The 12,077-nt window shown below is 34.9% G+C and overlaps 1 protein-coding gene across 3 annotated transcripts in view; it reads right to left on the minus strand.

Moving 5' to 3' along the window:
* The window catches only part of Thoc2 (THO complex subunit 2), a 114,979-nt gene that overhangs the window by 35,635 nt on the left and 67,267 nt on the right, over positions 1-12,077 (minus strand). For all 3 annotated transcript variants that reach the window (XM_060375258.1, XM_060375257.1, XM_060375256.1), the window contains exons 13-20: positions 10,007-10,048; positions 9,467-9,597; positions 9,267-9,368; positions 7,392-7,476; positions 6,421-6,514; positions 5,947-6,027; positions 4,308-4,404; positions 1,754-1,871 (exon numbers count right to left, since the gene is read on the minus strand). In XM_060375258.1, the coding sequence (XP_060231241.1) occupies positions 1,754-1,871; positions 4,308-4,404; positions 5,947-6,027; positions 6,421-6,514; positions 7,392-7,476; positions 9,267-9,368; positions 9,467-9,597; positions 10,007-10,048 (750 nt within the window). The remainder of the gene's footprint in view (positions 1-1,753; positions 1,872-4,307; positions 4,405-5,946; positions 6,028-6,420; positions 6,515-7,391; positions 7,477-9,266; positions 9,369-9,466; positions 9,598-10,006; positions 10,049-12,077) is intronic.

Genomic DNA, 12,077 nt, shown 5'->3' on the forward strand with positions numbered 1-12,077 from the left:
TACAAAGTGAATAAAGTGTAATTAATAAAGAATTTAAAAAAAAATATTTCTGAGCTAGGAGTTATAATATAAGAACCTGGGAGGTAGTCAGGGGAGAGTGAATTCAAGACCATCCTCAACTACACAAGCGTGAGGACAACTTGGACTACAAGGGACCCTGTCTTATGAAAGCAGAATTTTTAAAAATGCCTGACTTAAACTTAGGGCAGAGTGCAGTGAATCTTATAAAATAAGGGGGGATAGGAAGACCTGCAGGGGATAGGAGCTCCACAAGGAGAGCAACAGAACCAAAATATCTAGGCACAGGGGTCTTTTGTGAGACTGATTCTCCAAACAAGGACCATGCATGGAGATATCTTAGAACCGCTGCACAGAAGTAGCCCATGGGCAGCTCAGTGTCCAAGAGGGTTCCCCAACAATAGGAACAGAGACCATCTCTGACCTGAACTCGTGGGCTGGCTCTTTGATCACCTCCACCTAAGGGGGGAGGAGCCTTGCCAGGCCACAGAGGAAGATAATGCAGTCAGTCCTAATGAGACCTGATAGGCTAGGGTGGAATTGGGAGGGCGTGAGGGAGGGAGCTACAGTAGGGATACAAAGTGAATAAACTGTAATTTATAAAAAAAAAAAAATAAATGAATTTTTTTAAATGCCTGGCTTAACAGTAAAGGAATAAGATAAAGCATTTCTATATCCTATATTCATTCTCCTTAACAAAATTGCTTTAATGATACTATTATTGATTATAATCTGGCTAATGGTAACTCAACAGTGCTTAGACTTTTTCAGTTTCCATTCTCCGCTGTGTCTCTAATAAGGATTTTTTAATTCAGTGAAGAGATTCAATAGACTGTGATAAAGATTTAGTGCAGTGAAAATATTAAGAAAAATGGAAGCTCTAGCATTTCTTTTCAGTACAGATATATATTATTTAAGTCTTTTATACTTTCAATTTATTTTTTAAGTTCCAATTACTAGTGTATCACAGCTCTTAAAAAAGAAGGTAGCAGCGGTTTTGAGAAAACATGGCTTTGACATCTGGCTGTTTGGATTCTATACAATGATTACATATACAGTATTGTCCACTTATCTCTGGCAGGTATGTTCCACGAGCCACAATGATAACTGAAAACTATAGATGGTATCAAACTCTACATAAATTGTTTCTCCTATGCATATATACCCATGACAAAGCTTAATTAGGCACAGTAAGAAACTAACAACAAGTTAATAAAACAATAAGAATTATATAATAAAAGTTACATGAACATGGTCACTCTCCAAATATGTTATTGTACTGTATCCATGATTCTTATGATGACACTTAGGTATAATGATGAAGAACTGGGAAACCCAAGCAAAGGTTACAAGAATATAAGTTTTTTGCCATATAGCTAATTGATAACCGGGACTACTATCCACATAGCCAAAATAAGCCAAGATGGCTATTATGCGACTAATAAGTAGCTTATACAGCATGGATATGATGGCCAAAAGATAATTTATGTCCCAAAAGTGAGCAAAAAGAAAGGCAAAAATTCTCAACATTCTCCACATAATAGATCTCAAACTTGTATCTACATAATATAATATTATATATATTAATTATATATATTCCTGGATTTGTTCTTTTCAATTTTGAATTATGGTTAACCATAGGTAATTGATGTCTTGAAAAACAAAGCCACAGATACAGTGGAACTATAGTAAAGTTGATCTTAAAAACTCAATAAACAAAAGCAGCAATTCTTACCTCAGCCTTTAGCTGCTCCCCACCAGTCATGGCTTCTAATTGCTCCATTGTCATTTCCTCTGTAATTTCGATTCCAGCCATTTTTTGTACCACTTCTTTCAATATTAATAGGTCAAAACTAATATAAAAATTAAAAGAAACAGTATTTGAAGTTAAAACTTCAAATATGAAAATAATAATACATAAGAATCTTAGACATAAATAAGGAATGAAAGACAACACCAAGGCTTATTTTTTATTTTATTTATTTAAATAAAATAGTTACATCCCTTCTAGTACTATAACGATAATAATTCATGTTTATCTTTGAGTTTTTACCCAGATTAATTTGAAGCTTGTGGATATGATACAAAAATAAAATGAAACATACTCATATATCCTTTACCCAAACTTCATACATTTTTACAGTTTTCATTTGCAATTTCCCTTCACTTCTTCCCTCCCCTCCTCTACCTCTCTCATTCTGTTTTTGATTGTCAATAAACATGAAGTGTCTACCAAGGGACCATACATTAAGGACTTGATCCCAAACTGACAGCACTATTTTGGAAGGTTCTTGAAACTTTAGGTGAGGTCTAGCTAGAGGAAGCAAGTCATTGAGAATATATTCTTAGGGGCAGTATCTTGTCCCTGGCCCCTTTGCCCTCTCATTCTCACACTTTCTGTCTCCATGTCTCTCTTCTTCCTCTCCTGACTCACTCCTCCACCTTCCCTCCCTACCCCCCATCTCACACACACCCAAAGAGAATTGTCTCTTCCCTTTTCGCTCTTACTGCTCTAAAACAGATTTTCTGTGCCACACAACCTTAAGCCCTGATATTATTTCTGCCTCACACCACAACAAAAGCAAGGTAGTTGTTACCTCCAGACTTAAACCTCAAAAACTGAGTAGAAAAGAATCATCCATCTCATGTTGCTTCTTTTATGAGTTTGTCACAATGACAAGAAAATAACACAAAATGCTTTATAGAATGTAGAGGAAAGTAGGTTATTTACACCATGGTCTTTTACCGTCTCAAAGATTTAAGAATGCATATTAGAGTAGAACAGAGCCACTTGTTCATACAACTATAGCTCTTAAGAACTTCAGTAAATCTAAAACTTAATCATCTATTATTTATATTTTATTTGTATCAGCTGCCCCAATAATATTTTCCTCATCCTCCAATTTAGGATGCTCAATACATTATTTTTACAGCAGAAGGCCATCTCCCTAAAACTCTAAATAATAAGAATGAATAAACCCTGTAATAGTCATACATAATTAGAAAGGAAAATGGGAAGCAAAGAAAAAAACCAAAGTGAAAAGTGACATGTTGTAGTACTTGAGCCTAAAGTACAAGCTTTTGTAAAATACAAATCATATTCTAGTTATATGTTAACAGGCAGACATTTTTTAACACATAGCTTCACTATATAGTCTATACTAGCCTCAAACTCATGGTCCTCCTACCTAAGTGTTCTGAACTATAGCCATCTGCCACCACACCTGGCTAGGCATGCACATTAATGTGCAACATTTAGAACTGTTACTAGAAACAACACTTTGTGATTTTCATAATTTTCTTCAATTACATAATTTTTCCAAAGGTGAAAGTATACCTATTAACATACAAGGTCCTAGACAAAGGTATACTTTTCTGATATTCATATCAGGGACTTCTTTTCAATGTGCCATGCTTTCCTAAACCAGGTAGTTTCATGCAAACTAATACACAACTACCAATCTATCCAAGTTAATATATTTTTAATTTTTCCCAAAGCCAAAATAGCAGTCTGTCAAGAATTAATGTAGCACCCATTTCAAACACAAAAGAGCTTTTTTTGGTTGATTTTTTTTAATCAAAACTCTTCTCAAAACAATATAGAGTTGTTTTGATTATAATCAGTCTATTGGTGCTAGTGTTCAACAGATCTATTTAGTCAAAGCCTAAGTACTGCCACTGGCTCAGTATAAACCAGTATACACAAAGAAGGAAACTGTTAAAAGCACATGAGGCCTTAAATATACATAGGTTCATATTCAAAAAGTATTTTTTCTAACTACTTCATTAAAGAAAAAGCTTAATGGTAAAATAAGTTAGCTATCCTTTTAATGAGTTATATAGGTAGCCAAATATTGTAGTACTAAAGAAACCACCTCTCTGTATTGCCTCCTAATTTCTCTTAAAGATTCAATAGCCAGGTATACTGGCACATGTCTTTAATCCAAGCACTCACAAGGCAGAGGCAAGCAGGTTGGTCTCTGTGAGTTTAAGGCCAGCCTGTAATTAATAAATATAGTGAGTTCCAGGATGGTCAGGGCTACATGATGACACCCTGTGTCAAAAAAAAAAAAAAAAAAAAAAAAAAAAAGAATTCTCTATACATGTAATACATGTAATTCTAACACTTCAGAGGGAAGATCTCAATTTTGAGGAGAACCTGAACTGCACAATGAGATGCTACAAAGAGCTATTCCAGTTGAATCTGAGTCTTTCAAAGTAACAGTAATTTCAACATTGCAAACACCACAAGTACTAAAGTTACTGAATTTCATCTCTGTATAAATTACCTTTTGCCTGCCTTTAATTGATTGGCTACATACTGAAGAAGACCAGCAAGATCAATTGGATATTTACGGAATACTGCACCACAAAAACTAGCCAGACCTGCATGAAATAAAAAAATAAAAACAGTTCATGAAACGAAAAGTGCAATAAGTATAATTTCAACAAATTCAATTTCTAAAACAAAATGGAGTATGAATAATTTTTACAAATTTATTTTTAGTTCATGTGTGTGCATGTTTGCCTACATGTATGTATGTGTACCATGTTTGTGCCAGGTGACTAAGGAAGCTAGAAGAGGGTGTTAGATCCCTGGAATAGATGTTGTGGATGATTCTGAGCTGCCATGTGGGTGCTGGGAACACTGGTCCTCTTGAAGAGCAGCCAGTGAGTGCTCTTAACCACTGAGGCATCTCTTTAGTCCTGTACGGTTTAAGTTTTGACTGATATAACTGAATGGAGTTTTGCCATAGTAATAGCTAATATTTATCCAGCATAAATATGTAAGCACATTATATTGATTAACTCTTACAACAATCACCTTAGGTTAGTATAAAACTACTGTTGAGGTAAACTGAAAATATATGGATCACATGATTGCTCATGATCACAGTACAAAGTAAAGTAGTGATTCGGTCTACACACCTTGGTAAGTTAGGACTCAGACATACACAATACCAAGTAAACTTAAACAACCAAATGCCTGCCCATAAAAATTTTGAGTCAGAGAGATTATTTATATCTAGGAACATGTTACAGTTATAGACAGCAAAAGAAACAGGTAAGTTTACTAGAAACAGAAGAATTTTGTTTTGTTTTGTTTTGTTTTTAATTTTATGTGTTTGGGTGTCCTGCCTGCATATATGTTTATGTACCATGTGTGCCTAGTACCCACAAAGATCAGAAAGGAGTGTCAGATTCCCCAGAACTGGGGATAAAGGTAGTTACAAGCCACCATATCAGTTCTGGGACTAGAACCAGAGTCCTCTAGAAGAGCAGTCAATGCTCTTAAATGCTGAGCCAGCTCACCAGCCTTGGAAAGCCAATTTTAACCAATAGTCCCTATTATTTCCTGAAAGGAGAAGAAACTCCAGTGAAGACAAGAGTATCTAATAATCTGTAACACTTAACAGTTATTTGCCAAGTACATAAATAACTAGACCAAACTTAAGTCCTGTACTTAAGGAGCATACAGAACAGTGGAAAACTCAGATTCGCATACATTAGACAAGGAAAGAGTATAACCTGTAAATAATAGTAAGGTAGAAAAAAAAAAAAAGGAAAGTCATGCCTCTACAAATTCTCCCATTTACCTACTAACCCAACCCAATCCCATTTAACTTCCCAGACCAGATGACACTCAACACATTCAGGGTGCTACGGCCAGAGACAGCTTCCTCAAATTCTATCATAGTAAAATATAGTCTCTTGTTTAAAGAAGTAAGTACTAAAAAAATCTCTATACAGAATCAAGGTCTCATACACACTGCAGAAAAAGCTGAGTAGCTAGAGATCCTCAAAAGCTCTTAAGAAATAAGCCCTTAAAAAGCCTGTAAGCACAGAGAGCCAAATAAAGCATGGCAGTTACCACCTCCTTAGTTTCACCAATAGTACTACCATCATTAGAAAAATAGAAGTACTTACTCTGAAGCCAGCTTGAGATAGTAGTGTCATCATGTTTCATTCTCTCCTTTTCGGGATTAGCTAAAGCTTCAATGATACAATCTTTCACACATTAAGGAAAAAAAAATTATGACAGTACCAGAAACCCAACCAATACCCTTAAACCACCACATCTTCAGGGAAAAATAAAAATAACAACCATACTCATTATATATCAATCCTCCTTCGTTGCCCTCTTTTCCATCTCATAACAAGTAACATTCCACCTGTATCTACATGGTTGGTAAAATGAGTATCTCTCCCTTTCTGTAACACAAAACACTCATATAGCTGCATGCATACACATGCACACACAGAATTTCTCTTTCAATACTTTGGATTGACCACAGATCAGCTAATTGGACTAACCTTAAATCATTTTAGAGGAAGCCAGAAAAAAAATCATTCAGCATTTAAATACATGAAATCTATATTTTACTCCACATGAAAGGATACATGCCAAGACATCATAATTCAATGAAGTGAGGTATTTCAATGAATCTACTACAGGTGTTATCAAGTTATCATATTTCTGTATTTGTGACAAGATCTGGAAGATCAAGAAAGAGTTAAGTTGCATTAACTAAATAAAAAACTTCTATGCTAATTAATGTTCATACTTTTCAAAAATTAGAAATAATACAATCAAAGTGATTCTAGCCAGGCAGTGGTAGCACACACCTGTAATCCCAGCACTCAAGAGGCAGAGACACGTGGATCTCTGAGTTTGAGGCCAGCTTGGTCTACAGAGCTAGTTCCAGGACAGCCAAGGCTACACAGAGAAACCTGACATAAAAAAACAAAACAAACAAACAAACAGAAAGGCTCTACTGTTTCGAATTTATATAAAACATATTACATTATCGTTGTCATATAGAGTGTTTTTCTAAGTCTAAATTCTCAATCTAAGAAACAATTCTAAGAGGTCTAATATTAGATTTTGGTATAGTAGAGACTAATCCTGTTTTTTTCTAAATTGGAGTCTGCTTTTTGTTTCACATAACATATTTCTTATCTTTGGTTTTGTGTTTTGCTTTTCCAAGTGAGAGAGACAACATGAAGTTTGGTGACTAAAAAGGTAGGGAGGATCTGGGAGGACTTGTGGGAGGGGAAAGAATATGATCAAAATATACTTCATCAAAATTTCAATACTGATAATTTTAAAAAAGGTAACATTGGTATAACTGAATCAAATTGAAACACTATTCAGATGGTTCTAAAACCTAACAGTAGCTCCTTGACATTACTAGACAACAGATCAACGTTTTCAATGTATAATATAGGAAGTTTTGTTTTTAGCATAAAATGGCATTTCATCTACTTTTTTCCAAACATTTTAAAATTTACATATTTTCATTTCTACTTGTACTGATTTAAAGACAACCAAAAGAAAAATCTCTTAAAATAATATTAATTTCAAAACGTACATAATCAAACAAAATGGTTGGATTGCTATGGCTCAGCTTGCCAATTTGTCTTCCTGAAGGCTTCACATTTTCCTTGGTTAGACGCCTACAAAGGAAAAGAAATGTCAAGGATCATACTGAGTAGCATTACTCATGACACCGATAAAGCTCCATTATGTCATGATGAAAACCCAAACGTACAAAATGGATCTGTGCAAACAACTGCATTTTTACCTACTTAGTGGGAGAAATTGAACTCCCTACAGGAATTTCAGAGTTTAACTGCTAGTTTTCCGCTAAGGATAAAACTTACTTTGTTGTACAAATAAATGAAGACATTTTTCAAAGAATCATAATTATTTTAGATTTACAAGGTTCCATTTATCATTTCAGGGATTACTTCTCCCATTTTCTTATTCAAGATATACAGTTTTTAAAATCAATAAATTATATTCCTTTCATTTGTCTTAAATTTTTCTATGTTCAGCATACATTTTCCAAGATTCTAAAACTTTGTAGCAATAAAACTCTTATACCTCAACACGATTATTATACACAATTTGAAGCTTTTTGAGACTAAATAACAAAAGCAGAAATACTATAAGCATCCACAAGTGTACAAATGAAAGGAAAGAAGCTTTCTACATCTAGCACCATAAAACATTTAAAAATACATAATGTAGTAAAGTATGAGTTCAATTTGTAATTCACAGAATGTAAGCATTTTCAAAGTAATAATATAATTATGTTAAGAAGCTTCTTGTAATAAAAGCAATTCAATAATTAGAATGCTGTAATCATCAGCTGCTTCCCCTTCTTGTTTCCTATAGCTCTGTTTCTCCCATTCCCTGTTAATCCAGTTCCCTGCCAATGGAGAAAAGAGACCACTGGTTTTAAACTTGAGATCATATTCTCTTCTGCCTTCAAACTTCGCACCACCTTTCTCTATTTCTAATGCTGCTGAGTAGTTCTCCTATTTGCCATGGTTTACACTCTCCCTATTCACATACACTATACACTTTTAATTCTATTCCATCTGTCTTCACTACCATGAAAGGAAAAAAAAGCAAAATTAAAGAAATATAATGGTATCCTATATCTTCAAGCTACCAGAGTGTCAGGCATATATAAAACACAATCAATGAGAATACAAAGAATGAATGATTTGAAAACTTACAGAATTATACAAAAATTTTATTACATGTCACTCTCTATGTAAAACGTTTAAGCACCAAACTGAAAGTATGGTGCAACAGCTACAGCTAAAATGTAACAAAAATCCAAGTACATTAAGAAGTCCACTCATATTGTTTTACACTAAATAATAATTTGTATTCATGTATGCATTCACTCATATTAATCTTTTCTCTGACAAAATGCTAAACATTAGAAATACAAAAATGAAGCAGTTATTGCTCTCAAGCCTGGCCTAACTAAAGACATGGATTTAAAACCATGTTTTTAAAATTTCCATGTTCTTTTTTGTTTATTAATTTTTCTGACAGTCTCATCTCAGTAGCTAGTAACGACAGAAATTAAACTCATTATCCTCCTGCCTCTGGAGTAAGGAGAGAACGGACTTCTGTATTCCTTGTACTTGGAAATCATAGTAAGAAGAGAATCCACTCCCACTATTCTCTGACCTTCATATGCATACCATGGCATGCACACACACATATACACACACACAAGCAAAAATACACCCCTAAAAAAAAACATTAAGTTGTTATTAAAATAAACTAATATAAAAACTAAGTCTCTCTAGCTGTAATAAGCAACTATACCTTTAACAAATATTTATAAGCTTTCTCAAAACTGAGACTCTAAACAAGATAGTTGAAACAAAGTAAATTGTATACAGACATATTTGAGATGAATATAAAATATAAAACTTACTTCATGATATACTTGGCTCTGTCTATGGTTTGGGCTTTAACTTTTACTAAAAGTGGGTGACCATTATAAGTTTCATTCTTCCACTGGCCATATAGACGATATCTTTTAAAAATGAGATGAAAATTAGAAAATATTACATGCTTAGAAGCTAATGCACTAGAATTAATTAATAGGAGTTAACAATCTGAATAAATATTTACCTATGCTGATAGGGAAATGTCTTAAACATTCCCCACAGTTCCTCAGACATGCAAGCATTGCAGTCCATCAAAGAAAGGGATGGAAGTAATACCTGGTCAGTAATGCTAAGCAAACAGCTAAGGATAACCTCCTAAGAAGAAAGCAAGAACAATTATTTCATTAAGAGGTTTATTTCAATATATCCTCAAAATAGGAATAACAGTCTTAAAGGAATTATCATTTTTAAATCTCAGAACATAGGATATATAATTCCCCACCCTACTGTTCTCTTTTCTCCATCTAAGATAGCAAATGAAGTAAGAGAAGCAGAGGAGGTAGCAAGGCAATGAGGGGCTTAACCTTTTTCTTTATATAGTAAGGTAATCTTCAAAAGGAAGAGTTAAGTCTTAAAAGAAAATTTTCACTGAGCTGCCATGCTGTATTGACTATGTAAAGTATAAAATTATTTCCAAATATAGTTAAATCTTGTTCATATTAAAACATTCAGCATGCTATATCTTGACAAACATACCCATTATTCATTTTTGTCAGTCTCTTACCGTTTTTTCTTTATCTTCTTGTTTGCTTCCATCGGACTGAAACTAAAATTTAGAAAAATAAAATGTTAAAAAGTGGATTGTTGCCTTAGCTTATAATTTGAAAAACTTACATATCACTTACTTGTTTGCCGTTTACATATATGTATATTTGAAATATAACTGCTTACTAATTAATATTTTAAATTTTCCTGCATATTTTTAACGTCTAATTATTTTAAAATCCTGGAATTTTAAGTATAAATGAGGTGGGTGGTATCTGTTTCCCCCTCTCTCTCTCTCTCTCTCTCTCTCTCTCTCTCTCTTGTGTGTGTATGTGTGTGTGTGTGTGTGTGTGTGTCCTTGAGATATGGTTTCATGTAGCTCTGGCTGGTTTCTAAATCTCTATCTAATGTCTAGTATGACCTTGAACTTCTGATCCTCTTGCCTCCACCTCCCAAGTACTTGGACTACAGGTATGTGTGAACACACTCAGTTTATGTCATACTGGGAATTATGGCCAGCCAGGGCTTTAGGCCCAATATACAAGCACTGTCCACTGGTCTACATCTCCAATCCTAAGTATTAGTTTTATGTGTTATTTTTTTTCACCTTCATTATAAACCAAAGCTTTCTAAAGCTCATATTAAGCATTAATTACTAAACTTAATTTAATAAAACTGTAACCATTTAGTTCTAATGTATTTACATTTTCAATCCAGATAGTTCTCAACCTTTCTAAATGCTGCAGTGTTTTAATACGGTTCCTCATGTTGTAGTTTACCATTCCCCAACCATAAAGTTATTTTTGTTGTTACTCCATAACAGTAATTTTCCTACTAGGTGGTATCTCAGTTCCTAAGATCATGGGAAATATGTTGTGACCCACAGGTTGAAAACTGCTGCTTTACAGAATTAATAAAATCAAATACTAATGTAACTAAAAGTCAAAATTAAGAAAATGAACTTTAGTTGCATTATAATTCACCACTACCACAGCACTCAACAAACTAAGTCCAGATGGGATTCAGCCATAGGCAGAGATCCAGGAGATACCAGGAGAGAGAGTTCAGCAGGAAAGCTATAAATTTTTATATATACTCTTTGGGAGAGATCAGAATAAGACAAACTTGGAGAAACAAAAGACTGAGAAATTAGATGCTGCTCTGCACTGTACTTCCTCTCTGCACTCTACACTCCAGTTCCCCGGCCTGTACTATTTCCTGGGACCTACCCTGATCTGTGTCCCAGAGACCAGCACAGATCAGGAAGCAGCAGGACCTACCACAATCTGAGGCCCAGGAGACCAGCACGGATCAAGGAGTAGCAGGAAGACCAGAGGACTGCAGCTATCTGGTATCATGAGCTCTACCTACAACCCCAAAGACCTATTACCATCAGAGACCAACAGGCCTGTTAATAACAGAGTCAACCAAATGGCTAGAGGTCAGCGTAAGAACACCAGCAACTAAACCCAGGGCCACATGATACCACCAAAACACAGCTATCATACCACAGCAAGTCCTGAGGATATTTAACACTGGAAGCAAAAGAAAACGATCTTAAATCTGAGGTTATGAAAATAATAGAGGCCTTAAAAGAAGAAAATGAGTCCACAGATAAGGGAGGTCTTCCTCCCCTTCCATCTGACCCTAGCTTATTTGGTCTCATCCAAACTGGCTGCATTGTCCTCCTCTGTGGCTTGGCAAAGCTGCTCCCCTATGCAGGGGAGGCAGTCAAAGAGCTAGCCACCGAGTTCAGGTCAGAGACAATCCCTGTACCCCTTCCCTTACTAGGGTACCCACTTGGAGAATGAGCTGCCACGGGCTATATCTGAGCAGAGGTTCTAGGTCATATCCATGAATGGTCCTTGGTTGGACTATCAGTCTCAGAAAATACCCCTGTGCCCAGATATTTTCGTTCTGTTACCATGCTTATGGAGTTCCTGTCCTCTGCAGGTCTTACTATCTCCCCCTTCTTTCCTAAGATCTGTGGACTTGGAAAGGAGCATAGGAATTGCTAAGGGAGGGAGGGAGGGTTACAAAGTAAATAAACTGTAACTAATATAAAAAAAATAAAATAATTAAAAAAATAA

Source organism: Meriones unguiculatus, chromosome X (genome assembly GCF_030254825.1).
Source record: "Meriones unguiculatus strain TT.TT164.6M chromosome X, Bangor_MerUng_6.1, whole genome shotgun sequence".
NCBI classification, from domain to species: Eukaryota; Metazoa; Chordata; class Mammalia; order Rodentia; family Muridae; genus Meriones; species Meriones unguiculatus.